Source organism: Ceratosolen solmsi, unplaced genomic scaffold (genome assembly GCF_000503995.2).
Source record: "Ceratosolen solmsi marchali unplaced genomic scaffold, CerSol_1.0 scaffold25, whole genome shotgun sequence".
Lineage (NCBI taxonomy): Eukaryota > Metazoa > Arthropoda > Insecta > Hymenoptera > Agaonidae > Ceratosolen > Ceratosolen solmsi.
In genome coordinates this window covers 1,383,757-1,400,819 of record NW_011948444.1, presented here as the reverse complement: position 1 = coordinate 1,400,819, position 17,063 = coordinate 1,383,757, and the positions used below count along the sequence as shown (strand labels likewise).

Below are 17,063 nucleotides of genomic sequence, written 5' to 3'. Positions count from 1 at the left end.
TTTAAATAGTTAATACATAATTGAGATATTTTAAATGTATTTCAGAATACATTGAAAACTAAAAATAATGAAATTCATTATTCAAAATTTACATGTTTTATTATTGAAATGCTTATGTCACTTAAAGTGAATATCATTTCTTCAATTAAAAATGATGATTTTTAAGTATTACAGAAAAATATTTATTATAACAAATATTCTTGTGCTACCCGTTTGACATGTATAATTTGTGTTACAAAGGACACAATTGCATTTAGAGTATTTTATCGTTCATTATTGTATTCATCGACTAGACTCGATTTTGACTATCCTTAGCATATTTGGTAAGTTGTCACTGCATATAGCAATTGGTGTAATAAGTGGCAGTTTTCGGCATTTTATCCATTATATGTTTATCAACGAATGAATCGAGATGTCCGTTGTTATTTTTCAGTTCTATGGATTGTTCCATCCATATTATTGTTTTAATAAGAATTGAAGCGATTGTATCTTCAATTAAAATTTCACATTGAATACATAAATAAAAATTTTTAAAAGGCAAATAATAATATTAATTATCAAATTTATTGTATAATATAAAAATTACGTGAAAGCAAATATTTATTTTATTACTTTCAGAATGACTTTAATATTGCTACTAATTACAGTATTACAATAAAATAATTTCAGTGACAATGCTTATATGAAGTATCCACTAAAAATTTGCACTCTTACGCTCATTGGTGTTAAATGTTTTATAGAGCACTCGCAGATCGTTATCAAAGACAATTCGATTGTAATTTATATAAATATTAATAATTATAAGTAACAGAAGTACAATTTGATAATTAAGCTTGATAAAATATGTAGAAATAAGTTAGTGATTCAAAATGATTGAGAGGTTGAGAGAAAAGGAAGTATGATGGCATAATACAGAAATCATTAATTATACAATAAACATTGACGATGTTCCTTTGGCAGGAGTAAAAATCAAAAAGGGCATTTGCAAATTGAATTAGAAAGTTTTTTTGACTTTTTCTATCATTGTTATCAAGAGACGCCACAAAGTCTAGCATATTTAACAAAGTATTCGTTCTGTTATTCTGTTTTTTCATTATTTACTTTTTTTTTTATATCTTTATGTAATACAAACATGTGTAAATATGTAAAGAATATATAAGATACCCTCATATCGGATGACTCATGTGTTTGCATTCAAGATTTTAAACACTCAACAATTATAGGAAACTGTTTTAAAAAAATAAGCAAATTGATTATCGTTGGTGAAAAATAATTTCATACTTAAAGTCGTGTTTAATTTTCATTATAAATTATTTATAATTTTACTCGATCTAAATTATTTAGCCTCATAAGTAGAAGTGTTTGACTACAAATGGAAACCATCGTGTTTTCATATAAAACGATGGATCATCACTTTATTTCATTTAAAGTTTACATGAACATTAAATTTGAGGTTTGTCTGGAATGTCATAAGACACCAATAGATAATATTTCAGTTTCGTCATTAATAAAATTTTTTTGGCAATTTTATCGATGAATATTTTATTAAAATATTATGAAAAACACGTAATTTATCTAAATTTTTATTTGAATATTATTCATTCGGTTTCAATATAATGAGCTCTTTTAAATTGTAATTGAAAATATAAAATACGTACATAATTGTACTTTCACATGTATTTAAAGTCATGAATTTTTAAATAAAAATTTCTCTATGCCTCTTATCGGGTAATTGATATAATTAGATGCGTTTATTAAAAAGGTAGAATGATAGAAGAGCGATAACACTATAAAATCACCCTTCAATCTTCCTCTTCTCTCTTCCTCCTTGTCTACCTTACGGAAACTCTTATTAAAAATGTGATTTCCTTTAAATCTTTTATTCCGCCTTATATTTGTCAATTTAAAATTCTTTTTCTAAAGTCTCTTTCGCAATAAATATAATACATATATGTCATATGATTTTTTACACTTTTTATTGTTTTTTGCATTTTGGTATTTCTTGACATGTATATGCCCGTGTCAATTTGTCTGACATCAGAATATATGCCGCTGAAGATATATCCAACTAAAAAAAGAAATGAATAAAATATAATTTACAGCTACCTTTAAAGTACTATGTATCTTTTAAAAACACTTTCGCTATCGAATTGGATTCAACCTTTCACTTTCTATCTTTTTATAATACAATACAATCCAAATTATAAGTATAAAAGTAGAAAAAACTATACCACGGGTAATTACCAAATTTAACAATTTATATTAATAAGTATATATGACAATGTAGTTGTTATAAGTGTATTCGGCTTCTATGATTTTTTTACCAAATATATGCATACATACAAGTATATATTATATACATACGTACATACATACATACATACATACATACATATATATATATATATATATATATATATATATATATATATATATATATATATTTAATTACGAATGAATCTTTAATTGCTCAATGTAAAAATAGACTTCCATATACTTATGAAATAAATAAAATATAAAGCTAAATAAAAAAATATAAAGTATCATCGAGTTTTTTTCAAATTTAGATAGGTAAAGAGAAAAGATTAAGATAAAGATTATTAGAAAGAAAAATGTCGTTATATTCGTAAGATAAGATGAAATAAATCGATATTAAATTAAAATTTATATGAAATTAGAATTGTGCATTAAAATTAATAAATTAACATCTTTCAACATTCGAATCTTAAGTAATAATTATTCTCCTCATTTCTATTTACTGCGCAATTTAACTATTTTATGTCGACAGTATAACGGATAATCATATAATAGGAAAAGGTCTGCCTAGGACAAAATAGAATGCAAGTGAAAAAGTGAAAAAAAAATCCAATACAAAAAAAAGAAGAAGAATAAAAGAATCGTAACTATGTTAAAGTTTTTTTTTAGCAGCATACGTGCGTAAATCAGCGATTCATCGTGTAGTTGACTATTTGTTACAATTGGAAAACTTCGATAGAGTGAATCGAGACTTTAGGACAGTTCCATTATTTTTTTTCTATCTGTTGCATAGCCTCTTAAGAAGTATACATATGTACGTATTCGTGCAAGTGGTCACAATTTTCTCCATAATCTCTGGTATTGATGGCTTCTCTTTGGAAGACCAATTACTTTTAATTTCTTTAGTATCGTAGTTTTAATTTATGCAGGTGCATAGGTAATGAAAGGAACGCGTCCTACTTTCTCTTTCTTTAACCTACGTGTGCATTAGGCTTAAGATGAAATAATTTTCACAGTTATCCGGCGAGCTTGGAGTTCGTCATGGGGCTTTCCTTTTTTTTCCTTTTTTTTTGTTGAAAACAATATTACTCTTTCACGTGCATTCGCGCTTGCACTCGCACGTATTTATACACGAAGAAGATGAACGCCCTTTTTATCTTTTGATCGTTATTATTCACTCTCTCAAGTTCATCACTCGTCCCGTACGGGAATGTAGACTCATATTCGTACCAATTACGTTCGTAACCCATTACGTGATGGACTTCTTCGGCTTGCGGGGCTGTGAGGATGAGGTGGCGCTGACGGCAGTGACGCTGGTCCCATCCCCGGGTTCGATGCAGGGACTGGGCGGACCACTGTTGATTCGCGCTACCCGCTGGTAGAGCTCACTATTAACGAAACGCGGGTACGAGTCGCGGTGCATGAGAGTGTAGATCTGCAGTTGGGCCTCGTCGAAGGTGTGAGGCGTGGGTCGAGTCATGTTGCGATTGACGATTTCACGCACTCGCGAGTCCAGACTCACCTGTAAATTAACGTCGATCAACCAATCAAGTCGAAGTGGTGCCTTGGTACTTTTGCTTGTACCAAAGTTCGTTCTCGATAATTTAAAAGGGAGGGGCTCGTTATTACTAAACTATACTCGTTACTATTGCAAAGTACACTTGTCCAAAAGGTATTATTATAATTTAAAGAAATACTTTTTAAGTAAATAAACAAGGATTTTATTATATATATATATATATATATATATCTTTTTTGGGTTATTTTTATCCGTATCTACTGCAATAAGTATAAAGCGTATCGTAAGTAAATACTTTTTGTCAAGATTAAATAATATAAAGAAAAATATATCAGCAGCCTCTATGAGATAGAAGTTTCATATTTCGTTACAAATTTACAATAATCCATCACCGTGTAATTAAAAGGTCTCGTGTCTGGTAGTATCATTGCTGAAATATAATTTCGATAGAATATTTTATTACAAAATTTTTTAGAAATTTATAATGATCAGTGTTGTGTAATTGAAAATGTAATTTAATTATAAGCATAAGAATTCTTATTGTTGACAAGTTGAACTACATTTTTAATCGATATTTATAATTCAGCAATGTTTTAATTTTATATTCGATCAACTTATAGTTTTTATATTATGTAAAGTATTGTGTGAAAAGAATGATGTACGGATTGATTATAATATTCATATAAAAATCCTTGTTTAACGATTTGCTTTATTAGTCCTTTTTTTTTCTTTTTAATGACTGATTCAACTAACGTATGAGTATTAAATTTAAAATGGGTAATGGCACGTGCATTTTAATTTTTTATTATTATTTTGTGTCTTATTTATTTATTATTTTTCTTTTTATTTTTCTTTTTGTTTTTATCAACCGAGCTGATAAACTTAGCTTTAAGCAGTACTTGGACTGAACGTAACAGTAATCACCTGCAAATGTTTTCTAAAATTTCTTTATCGACCTTAAAATGAATATAAATTGATTTTAATCAATAATCTCTTGTATATTATCTAATAATATCGTAATGAAAGTGTACAATGCTCTCGATATATCGATACGTCACTAAAAGTTCTAACAGTCATAAGTGGTAGAATGAAGTAGTAAGCTGATCGTGTCAGTTTTTATCGGAGGCGTCATGCATAAAATCTCACTGTCCCAAGAACTAGAGAAAAAGAGAGAGAGAGAGAGCACGCGCGTGACCGAACGAGCGTATAAGGGGGCCGAAGAGAGGGAGTGTTCGAATGTGCAAAATGATGGAAGACAGGGTTTATATTTAGAAAGCTTCGATCTATCGCTCAACACCCTTCGTCACAAGCCAAGAAAGAGACTGACGGAGAGGGAAAATAAATGTGCGCCTACAAACTGGCAAACCGAGATACCTCCTGACCTATTGCGCTGCAGTTATCGGGAGTCAATTTCTCGCTACATCCAATCTTAATTTCTTATCTTAAATAATAAATTCTATTGACTTGCCGAATCACGCACCCAACAACTTATACGAATACACGTATGCGTCAAAAACCGAACTTTGAATTTCAATCGAATTATAATCTTCTTTCAAATTATGCCTCGTAAATATTGACTGTATTTATTGTTGCTTATTGAAATCAAATTTAATACAATGACAACCTTAGTTTCATCGCACAAATTTGAAATATTTAATATATAAATTTTTTATTTTGATGGCGATATTATACATTACAATAAACTATGAATATTTATAATATTTTGATTATCAAAACATTATTAATTACATTTCATTAATATAATAGTATTTTCACTGATTCTATTACATAAAAATAATACTAAAAATAATACTACAGCCAGTTTATAAAATTTTTCTTCCATGATAAGTTTTATTTATACTACACATACTGTATTTCTAATTTTTAGACCTAAATACAAATAATAATATTCTTCCAATTATTAACGATTTTTTGCTTATTATGATTATAAGGATTGTTTGTTATGATTTTATGAAATCTATAAAATGTATAAAATCAACCGTTCAACATATTGAATAACTGCGCAACTTGAAAAAATTTTAATTAAAAAAGCTTTTTATTTAATTAAATTCGAGGATCCTCTTGTTTTACCAAGAAGTATAATAACGTAAGGGTGTGAATATTCGAGAATAATTTTTCAAAATTGCACGATATGAGAAGAGACGTGGATAAGAGAAACTCACTTCCTTAGGCGAAATAATCGATATGTAATCCTCGTAGATGAACCGCGCCTTTTCTTCGATTTTCTCCGGATTACTCTCGCGCTTGAGTTGCTCGCAAGCCAACCAAAAGGCGATGTTCTCATCGCTGTACTCGCTCACTAGAAATTCTCTGAAAAGCTTCCTGCCAACGGGGTTGCGCATCAGACGGTCGAAGGAAGAACTCCAGGAGCGAATCTCTTCCATGCCGATGTCGCCGATATCGCCATCGAAGCCATTCCCCGCGCCAGCGGTTGCGAGCTCGCCGACGAGGCCAGCAGAGCTCCCGTGATCACCGGCTCCGAGGCCACCTCCAGCACCAGGACGCATTGACGCCGCACCGCCAGAACCGCCAGTGCCGACAGCCGCTAAACTAAATCCACACCCAAGTTATTTTATTAACTTACAGAACTCGCAGTCTGTCCAACAATTGAAAAATTCAACTTCATTTTTATATGAATATTTTTATATTTTCGCATTTTTACGCATCTATATGAACACATATTTTTCCTAAGGCTCCTTTTCCAAATTATTATTATTTCGCATTGAATTTGGATATTGTCTTGGGTAGCTCCGATATCAAATAATAATAATTACTTATGGATTTCCAATAATGTTTAACTAACTTAAAAAAGATAATTAACAAAAGATTGATAATTGGTAGATAGTTAATATTTATATTTAAGTAACTTTATTATTTAAGTATTCAATTGTTCTTGTTCATGCATATTATTGATACATAGAAAAACAGGTATTTCAATTTATTAACCTTTGGACTAAATCAGGAAATTATATTATGAAATTATATGAAAAATTATGTTGATTCATATAAGAGGATTAAATAATATTCGTTATCGATATTTGAAGGGATTTTAAATAAAGTTGTATTAAACGTCTTCCATTCTTACATACATTAAGTACCTCGTCATATTAAGTTTCATTTGACAAGTAGTTTTATTTTTATAATTATTAAATGTGATCATCTTAATGTTGAAACAATTATAACAGAATTCATTTGAATAAAATTTAACGATAATTAACGATTAGGTAATAGACCTTTCGGAGAAAGCAGAAATATCTTAACAAAATGTTAAGCATTTTTATATTAACAAATTTATTGTTTATTGTTTATCTTCAATACAAACATCAAAATTATTAGAATGTTAATGATGCATTTTATATGAAAATAAACATTTTCATGCTTGATTTATTACATAAATTGAATATTAATATTCATTAGATCTGAGAAAATGTATTGTATTTTTCCAAATATCATCTAAATATCCTATTCCTATTATTAAAAATCTTCATTCGATTTAAAAATATGTTAACGGACATAATTTTTCACGTAATTTTTCTAAATTTCACATATAGAATATATTCCTAATTAATGAATTTATCATGATATATCCACGTAAATAATGTTTGTAAAAATAAAGAATATGCAAAAGTTATGTATTGTTATTTGAAATATTTACATAAAATTTTAAAAATTTTACATCATTTTAATTTTAAGTTAATACATTGTTATTTTTTATAGATTTTACAAGTTAACCGAATTAAAATATTTACCGTTTTATGTATATATACAGCATTAATAAATCATATTTACCAAATCTGTGCAATTTTTATTAAATTAAATCAGGAAAGAGCAAGAAAATTATAATCTAATGTTTGTATTTTAACGTCAACTAATCACCTTTACGTTTACTAACATTGGCCGGTAACGTAAGTACTTTTTATTAAATAATAATAATATATATTATTCTGGGAAAATATAATATATTTTTTTAATTAAAAGACTTTTTTAACTATATGTTTCAATAAATGAAAAATGAATCGACCAAACTCTTGGTAATGCTTTTATAAATAGTTGATTAAGTAACAAATATATTACTGTTATTTATCTTATTTTATTATGAAATATAGTCAAATGAAGTTTGAAATATAAATTATCTTTTTTTGCATTGACAAATAGTTAAAATTATTTAGACTTGTTACTTAAAAATTACATACAAAAATTATTAAATTAAGCGTTAATAAAGACATTTTTACACTATCCATAAATAAGATAAAAGCTTTTATCCGATAAATTGCATTTTCTTTAATATCTACACATTGTTTTAGCTATATTTAAATGCTTATAATATACTACACTTTCTGAAAAACATGAGACTTTTAATTATCAAAAATATTGAAGATATATATATTATTTTATACATTATGATTTATATTATTTTTTATATTATTCAGTTTTAATAATTCATATTAATTGTAATAATAGCATTTTTTAACAAAAACGAATCCAATAACAATTTTAACAACAACAATAACAATAGCAACAACAACAACAACTATAATAATAGAATGATAAGCATAATGACAATATTGATCATTGAATTTGATAATACTAATGATAAGAATAGGTAAAATGATGATAACAATAATGAATGAAGATAAAAATCATAAAGCTAGTGATTACGGTGAGACTGAAATATGACTCTTTATCGCGTTCAGCATACCAATGTCATATTATGACTCAGAATGCTTAATATGTACTTTACAATTATTAAGGCAATTTAACTAGAGCTGAAGTAGTCTAACAGATAAGCTAAATACGAGAAATACAGCTACAGTATTGTAAAAGACAGTAGGAAAGTAGGAAAGTTACTAGTACAAAGTGCTTACTTTGTAAAGTTATGTTGCACATACCTCGGTATTGTCGAATTGTCACGCGCGAACATACATCTTACACTTTTAGTTTAAGCAAAACAAGAGAATGGACTGAAAAAATTTCACTGACTCGACGTTACAGCAGCTATCTGAGTAGAACTTGGATTTGTTGTTCAATTGAGCACGTGTTTGTGATATCGTTTCGCGAGGGGCGTGAGGAGGTGGGGGCAAAGTCCCTCGGTACTGATCCAAACGCACTAATCAGAGTTTTAAACTCGACTGCTGAGCGACGCTTCTTAGTTTCATAGGGAAGGCAACGAATGAGTCGAGTCGCGGAAGATTTGGTAGGGGTCAGACATTTAGATAAGTGTGAGATCAAGTGAATGTGCTTGTGTATGTGCAAACGAGTGAGTGAGAGAGAGAGAGAGAGAGAGAGAAAGAAATGAGAGTAAGGAAAAAGAGGCATGAATGAAGCGGCCTTAGTCCATAGGTTTGAAAAAAGAGAGAGGAATTCAACACATAAACACGATTGTTTTATATGCGTATTTTCGGGCGCGCTCGTGCACATGCGTGTGTATGTGCATGGAAGGTTACACATGTTATATTTCCTGTTCTAGTGGCTGCTGCTAAAGTTTAAGACCTAAAGAGACGTCAAGGCGCACAAGCACGTGTTAAGTCTCACATTGCGAGTATGGCATGGCACGAGTGACCAGACAAGTCGAGCCCGATGTTCTTGAAAAATCCGTTTGTTTTTCCAGCATTCATCAGATACATTTTATATCATAAAATACTTTGTATTATAGCTTTTTCTATCTGCTTATCTGTGCTATTTATTTTTCTTATTTCGATAAATGTCGTTAGCTTATCGGAACATTCATATTCACAGTACATTTTTCAATACTTTAGATGTAAAATGAAATGAAAATTGAATTTTTGAAAGAGGAGTTATAGAACATATAATAGTATGTCTTTACCATTCCTTAGTCTTATAATGAAGGCTACAAGTACGTTAGTCTATTTAATACTTTCTTCGTTTTATTGGCTATTTTTATTAGCATTTTATAAATCAAAGAAAAATTGTAAATTACTATTTTTTAATTCTTGTTGTATTTTTATAATATTATATAATATTATACAATATTATATAATATTATACAATATTTAGAATATAGTAAAATTTCTTACTCGTTTTCATAATCATTTCATTTCTTTAACATAATTTTTTTAAATTAACTCACATATATCTTTAATATCAATTTTTTTTTTAAAGCAAAATTATATTATTGTTTTATTATAATATTAATCGTGAGTAATATAAATTATTTTATAATAAAGTTGGAATCTTCAGCACGTATTTTTATAATCTGCTTAAATAAAACAATCTTATTAAAATTTTCATGAACTACAATAACTTTTGAAGTGATCGTTTTTAATTATAATATTTGTGCTTTAACCAACAGACTTACTAGCAAAGAGAAATCAATAAACATAAACAAAACTAATAATATAAATTAAATTTAACACTAAGAGAGGCTAAGAAATAGATGATTCAGGTCTCTTGTATTCTTACTTGACAATCAACTTTTTCCAAAACTCCATCACGAAGTACGAATTTCTCCAACGAAACGCTCATTAGTTCATAACGCATAAAAATAATAAAAACATCGCTACCGATACTCACAATTTACAGATCAATAAAGAAAAAGTATTTTGACCATAATGAATCCTCGTAAGGTCGCAACCGCTTCAATTTATCATGTTATTATCATACAGTACACACACACGTATGTAAAATAATGTGAACATGTGTCTGTCGCTCACAGTTAAAAAAAAAAATATAAAAAAAAACAGAGATTCACAGCGTCTTCTTTTTTTTCTGCCCTAGATTTAAAAAAGTATATAATATTGAACAGTCACAACGACAGTAACTTATTAGCAGACGGTTTGAATATTGCACAGGTCTACGCGGCTTTGCCTTGCTTACACTCTGTATTTTATATACAGTCGGCCCAGATTTTCGCGCACGCGCATAAGAATCGGTACACACACGCGCGCACGCACGCACGCACACACACACACATAATAAAGCATACTCTCGCATCATTAACAACATGTAAAATGTAACATAAAATAAATGGGTGCGAATGTCTACACATATACATGTAAAATGAAAAAGGGCAACAAAACTGCTCACCATTTATTCCTGCTTGCAGCATGAAACATAGAAAAAAACATTATATAAATATATAAATGTGTATGTATATATCTACAAAGATAAATCTATATATTAATAAAAGGGCACAGCCACCCACACAAACGCGCATACGCACGCACGCACGCACGCACGCACACGTTTACATGCATCCCACGTATATCTAATGTGCGTGAGGGAAGGGTGTAAAAACACAAGTTTCGTATGCATTTTGTATGTGCTACGTCGATTTCTCAGTCATGCATTGTGTAATTATGTATATTTTTGTAAGAGATTGAGTTTATTCATATATTTATATAATATAATTGAGAGTGATATTGCATATAGGGGTGCGCAAGGGAGAAGAACGGAATATGTATGTATACAGAATACAAAAAGACACTTCAGACAGTAAATGGGTCATAGATGTCTTGTTAAACTAGCAAACGACGCTAAACAATCGACTTTAATATCGAAAAGCGTCATTCCAAAAAATAGCTGCACAAGAAGAACAAAGAGATAGACACGTTTTCTTTTATGCCCAGTTGAATGTCATCGAAGGAAAATAATTTGACTATATTTTTGATTAAACCAAGTGTACTAATTTACAAAACAAATTCATTAAAGTCGTCTGATAATGGTTCAACATTTTTACTAGCTTTTGGTCATATAATAGTGTTAGGATACATTAGGGTAGGATAGTTTTTTGATAAACAAAAATGATCTAATACTAGTTTTTAATACTAATATAAGCAATACACTATTCCTTGTATTAAAGATCTTTTTCTTAACAGCAATTAATTCAAATTTCTTAGCTTGCTTTGATTCCTCATTTCAGCTATAAATCATATTCAATATTTTATATTAAATATTTCTAGAACTTTCCGAAGAAATAAATTATTAAATAAGAAATAAATAGTTTAGTGAACAATGTAATACAAAATAGTGTAATTATTTTTAACATAACCATAAAGTATTATATAATTTGAAATTATGAGCTAAAATTCTATTATATATTCGTGTGAAATGCATATATAAATTTTTTTATTATAAAAAATATTCGTATCAATTTTAACTTCATTACGTGGTATAATAATAGAAAACGAGTGAAATTAATTTCATGAAGAAAATCAAAGTGCAAATACACGCAAACGCACTATACATCTATACACATAAACACAGATTTTATTAAACAGTAACATTTTTATTTATAGCCTTGTTCATGTTACAATATACTATCGAAAAGTCGGTTTCCTAATTTTAACATGAACTTATCATAATTTATTTGGAATAAAAAGAAAAAAGTAAGAGTATCGATTTCTTTTTCGTACATTGCCAATGTGTAATGCTTTCATTTTATGGTAATTTAAGCGATATATTGTTACAGTTCTAAGTATGTTTCAACCATAAGTTTATATCGGTTAATGCCCATAAAAGTATTTAAATGCGTAGAAAATATACATATATTTATATAAATAATGTAATAAGTAATTCGATTTATTAAAATTTATATAGAAATTCAGAGATGATTTCAATTAGCCGTATAGATTTTAATGATGATTTATAGAAACAAACAAATTTCCTTATCACTTACATTGGAAATAACTAATTATTCACTTGAAAAAAATTATTAAAAAAATGTCTTAAATAGATTCAATAGTAAAATTCTATAGTTCTATAGTAATTGTTATTATTTTTCTATTACAATTAATTTTATTTACAATTCTAATTAAATTATTTTTTGAACAAACTTGTAAATAATATAAGTGAAAAATATATAGTAAGATTAAATAAAAATTTACATAAAAAATTACTACATATTTTAATGAAAGAAATTTAACAACACATTTTTACATATTTGCAAAAAATTATTATAAAATTTTATTCATTCACAGTGAAGTTCATGAATTGGTGGTGAAATTGCAATTTGCCAAGATCCATTTTTGAAAATACTTAAATCTTATAACTTTACTAATAAATTCATATATGTCTCATATATTTATATAATATAGCTTTATAAACTTGAGCGTTATCCTAACAATTGCATTTTTATTTAAATTTTAACGATTTAAAAATTTCATAGTTACTTTAGTATGAGCGTGTATATATGTGTGCGTGCGCATACGTGCGTATGCATTATGTCTAATAGTGAATAGAACGAATGAAAGATAAAATCGACAATACAATAAATAAAGTGGTTAAAATTTTCTAAGATATTTTCAAGTCAAACCAATCATTTATTGCTTGAATAGTCTTTTGTATTTAAGATGACAATATTACAATGAATAACGCTTTAAAAAACAACAATTTTTTGTTGAAAACATTATACACTACATTTGACTGTTGTATGAGTAAACTTTGAAAATAAGAAAATCTAGCATACACAATTGTTGTTTAAATTGTTTAGTTTGTTGAAATTGTAAGTATGTACAAGTTGAAAAAATAGTTTTTAAAAGCATTGAAAAAGAATATTTTGCAACTTTGTATAAGTTTATCCGTCGTATCGGAGATAAAATTATAATAATCGAGTGAGCTTTGTATTATTATATTTGTATTCTAATGTATAGAGTGTAAGAAGTAGATGTGTACAGGAGGGACAATACCACGAGCAACTGCAGCAGCAGCACCAACATAAACAGCAGTTGTCCTTCTTGGATCTGCCCATGACTCCGTGTCGTTGCTGCTGTTGGACCTGCTGTTGTTGCCCTTGGGGTTGACCAGAATTATTACTGCCCCGCTGCTGGTTTGAGGATCCCGTGGAGGCCTGACTCTGGCTTTGGGCCCGTAGCCGACATCCGCCACCGGACGAGTCACTGACACCCCCGCCTCCACCGCCACTACCCGCGCTTCCGTGACTAACGCCTATTCCCATGGCTGTGGCACCGATTCCGCTCGACATCTTTGCAAAAACGCGCAATACACATATCAGTTTCAACCATCACTATTCAAAACTAAATACATTAACCAAATATTTATTTCTAACTTGACACTAATGACACTCTTGAAAAAACCACAATTAAATTAATAATGCATGTCAAGACAATGAAATGACATAAATTATTTCATTATTATTGATCTTATTTAAGATCGAGAAGTTCATAATGCTGTATAAAATTCATAAAAATTGGATAACAATACAATGACAATATTTTGTCTATTACTATGTAGATATCACCTTGAAGGAATGCATGTTCTTATTCTCTTATGATTACTTCGATTTTACTTAATATAATGAATGTATTATTCAAAATAAATGAATTGTTTAATTAAAGTGATCGATTTCTCTTTTTGGAGGAAATTTGTTATTCAACTTGCCGTTCCCTTTTATGTAAATATTGCAGTACTGATATTTTATTAATTAAAGACATCTGACTCATAGTCGCTACATCTATTTTGAAATATTAATTATTTTAAATAAACAAATTTTCATATACTGATTATATGCATGTAATAAAATCTTTAGATGTAATAATCTTTAGATTTTGGAATGTTTATTACTTCAAATACAAAGTACAAATACATTCACTTATACATGTGTATTGATTGTAGCTTAATAAAGCCTAAAAATGTCGTTTCGAAGCACAAAAAGTATTTATTTATATTGCTATTTGATGCAAAGGTATTTCATTTGGAAAAAATGTTCATATTTTTTTAAGTTAATTGATGGATGAATTAGCTCTTGGATGGATGAGTACAAAAAAAATATCTTATATTATTTTATACTTTCAATTAATTTTTAATTAACAATTCTGGAAATTGTTAGTAAATTAGTAATGAAAATTATATAAAATCATTAAATTGCTAAAATAAAATAAAAAAAAATTTTTCAATTAAGACATCATAATGTTATGTATAAAAAATTGAATCCATATAGATTATATGCATCATACTTCTCAAGTGATGTATTTAATATTTATCAAGCCCATACTATAAGAGCTTACTATTCACAGATTTAACCATATAGTTTCATATAAATTAATCCTGTTTATTTATACTTTTATATAAATCAAGACTTAACTATTGTATTCAAATACATTATTAAAAAAGTTACTGCAGTAAGAATAATACAGATTGTGTGAATAACACTGTACATTTTAAATTATATATTAGACAATCATTGAATATTATGTATTAAAGTAAGCATTAAAAGTGAGAATTTTTCTCATACTTATTTAAAATTATGAAACTCTGAAATTTATGTTTTATTGTTGAAATAATTACTATTTTTCAAAAATATATAGATATTACATGTAGACTGAGGTTTATCATAAAAAATATATGAAAACTATTTACAATGCAATTTTAATTTATAAATGAGAACTAATGAATAATAATAATTTTTCATTAAATATAATAATAATAATTTTTAAATAAATATAATTCAATAAATAATAATAAAGTTATAAATTCATGATCATATTAATTTATTCTTTTTTACTATTTCAGTTCTAAATTAATAAATAATAATATTTATAAAATGCTACTTTTTTGTTTTAAAGTTGAAATACTAAACGCAATTTCTAATAAGATTAGTAAACTTAAAAATATATATTATTTATACACCATATATAAAATATTAAAGTATATATTAAAGCAAAAAAAAATGAAATAAAGCTTAGATAATTAATATTATTATTCATATTGCAAAAATCCAATCCTTTAACCTAAAACTTTATAATATATAATATATAACTTTATTTATAAAATAGATATAAGATACTTCAAATAAATATTAAAGATGTATTTGAAATATTACATGTAAAATATTTTGGTAAAAAAGCACATCGTATCTACGCGACATATATAAGTTTCAGTTAAGCAATTAACTTGTTATTATTAATATAATTTGAGACTTTAATACATTTGTATCATTAATTGATTTTTATTTTACAATTTCAAAAATAATTTTTTAATACCAATATTTTATTGAAATTTACTATTATTACTGATATTCGTCTCTAATATTAATGATTTTCTTTTAATCGCATGAATAAAGAAACTTTAAAATTTTAAATTTAATTAAAAGCAAAATTTTGAAATAAAATTTAATTATGAAACATCTATAAGTATCGGAACACAATTATCAGTATATAATATTTATGAAATCTCATATTAATGAAATTTTTATTCGCTAATTGAAGAATCACTAAGATTAAATGTGTATATAATTTATGATAATCAATAATTTATTAGAACGCATATTTTCATTTTTAATAATAAGATGCACATATATATACTTTTTTTATTTACTTGAATCTAAATGTAATTGTAAGAGTACATGTAAAATTCTTGTGATTTTTTGTAAATAATTATAATTTTTTACAAATTATTGTTTTGCTTGAAAATAAAGTATCCTAAGTAATAGAGTAATAGAGTAATATTCTTACTAAATAAACAAAAATGTATTCTATTATGTATTATTAAATTGAATTTTACAGAATTTTTTTGTAATAAAATCGATATAGAATAAAAATGAATTGAAATTTTTATTCATGATGTTTCAGTCTGTAAGAATGGAATATTAATAATGCAAAGAAATTACATTTTTAGGAAAAAAATATAAAGCAAAATAATATTAAAAAATCAATCAGTATTTATAAATCATTAATTGATTATATAAGTTTGTATTAGTATTGTCTCTTTACAAACTAAATATTACCAATAAAGTATCGATAGAGAGTGAGACCGAGTTTTCAAGAAAAATTCAGACTTTCATTTGCAAGACTAGAAACAGAAACCAATGGAATTATTGCTTGTCTGTATTTTTTCTCTTTCAAATCTACCCCTTCTATCATTCTCTCTCTCTTTCTCTATCCATTCTTTATATCAGTCACATAGGCAATTGATGTCTCACCTCTATCATGTTCCATGCGCTTGATAGCGAGGCCAGCTCGCTTCCTTCTTGTTCAAATATATAGCGCACCTTGTCGTGCTATTCTACTGCTTTTCGAGCCTTCTAGAGTGCTTGCGCTCTCTCTCTCTCTCTCTCTCTCTCTCTCTCTCTCTCTATTTATCAATCTATCTATCTACCTATCTATATATCTACCTATCTATCTATTTATCTATCTATCTATCTATTCCTCCCTCTATCTAGTTCTCTTCTTGCTGTCTCTCTTTCTCTCTATCTGTTTGACTCATATACGTGTAAACGTACATTCACGCGCACATGCACACACAGCTCTTTTGCTATCACCCCTAATTTATAAAGTGGCCAGTTATCAATTTG

General features: G+C 27.7%; 1 protein-coding gene across 3 annotated transcripts; it reads right to left on the bottom strand.

Moving 5' to 3' along the window:
- Positions 1-1,933: 1,933 nt before the first annotated feature.
- Dhit (regulator of G protein signaling double hit) lies at positions 1,934-16,808 on the bottom strand. 3 transcript variants are annotated; one of them, XM_011504347.1, is made up of 6 exons: positions 16,692-16,808; positions 13,444-13,736; positions 10,841-10,849; positions 5,959-6,346; positions 3,487-3,778; positions 1,934-2,068 (listed from the first exon to the last, which is right to left on the bottom strand). In XM_011504347.1, exons 1-5 carry the CDS (start codon positions 16,698-16,700, stop codon positions 3,506-3,508), a joined length of 972 nt encoding a protein of 323 aa, XP_011502649.1. In that variant the 5' UTR covers positions 16,701-16,808; the 3' UTR covers positions 1,934-2,068; positions 3,487-3,505. The 3 variants fall into 3 exon arrangements, with proteins under 3 accessions (XP_011502649.1, XP_011502650.1, XP_011502651.1); XM_011504348.1 differs by lacking the exon at positions 10,841-10,849 and having other exon boundaries at positions 13,441-13,736; XM_011504349.1 differs by lacking the exon at positions 10,841-10,849.
- Positions 16,809-17,063: the final 255 nt, after the last annotated feature.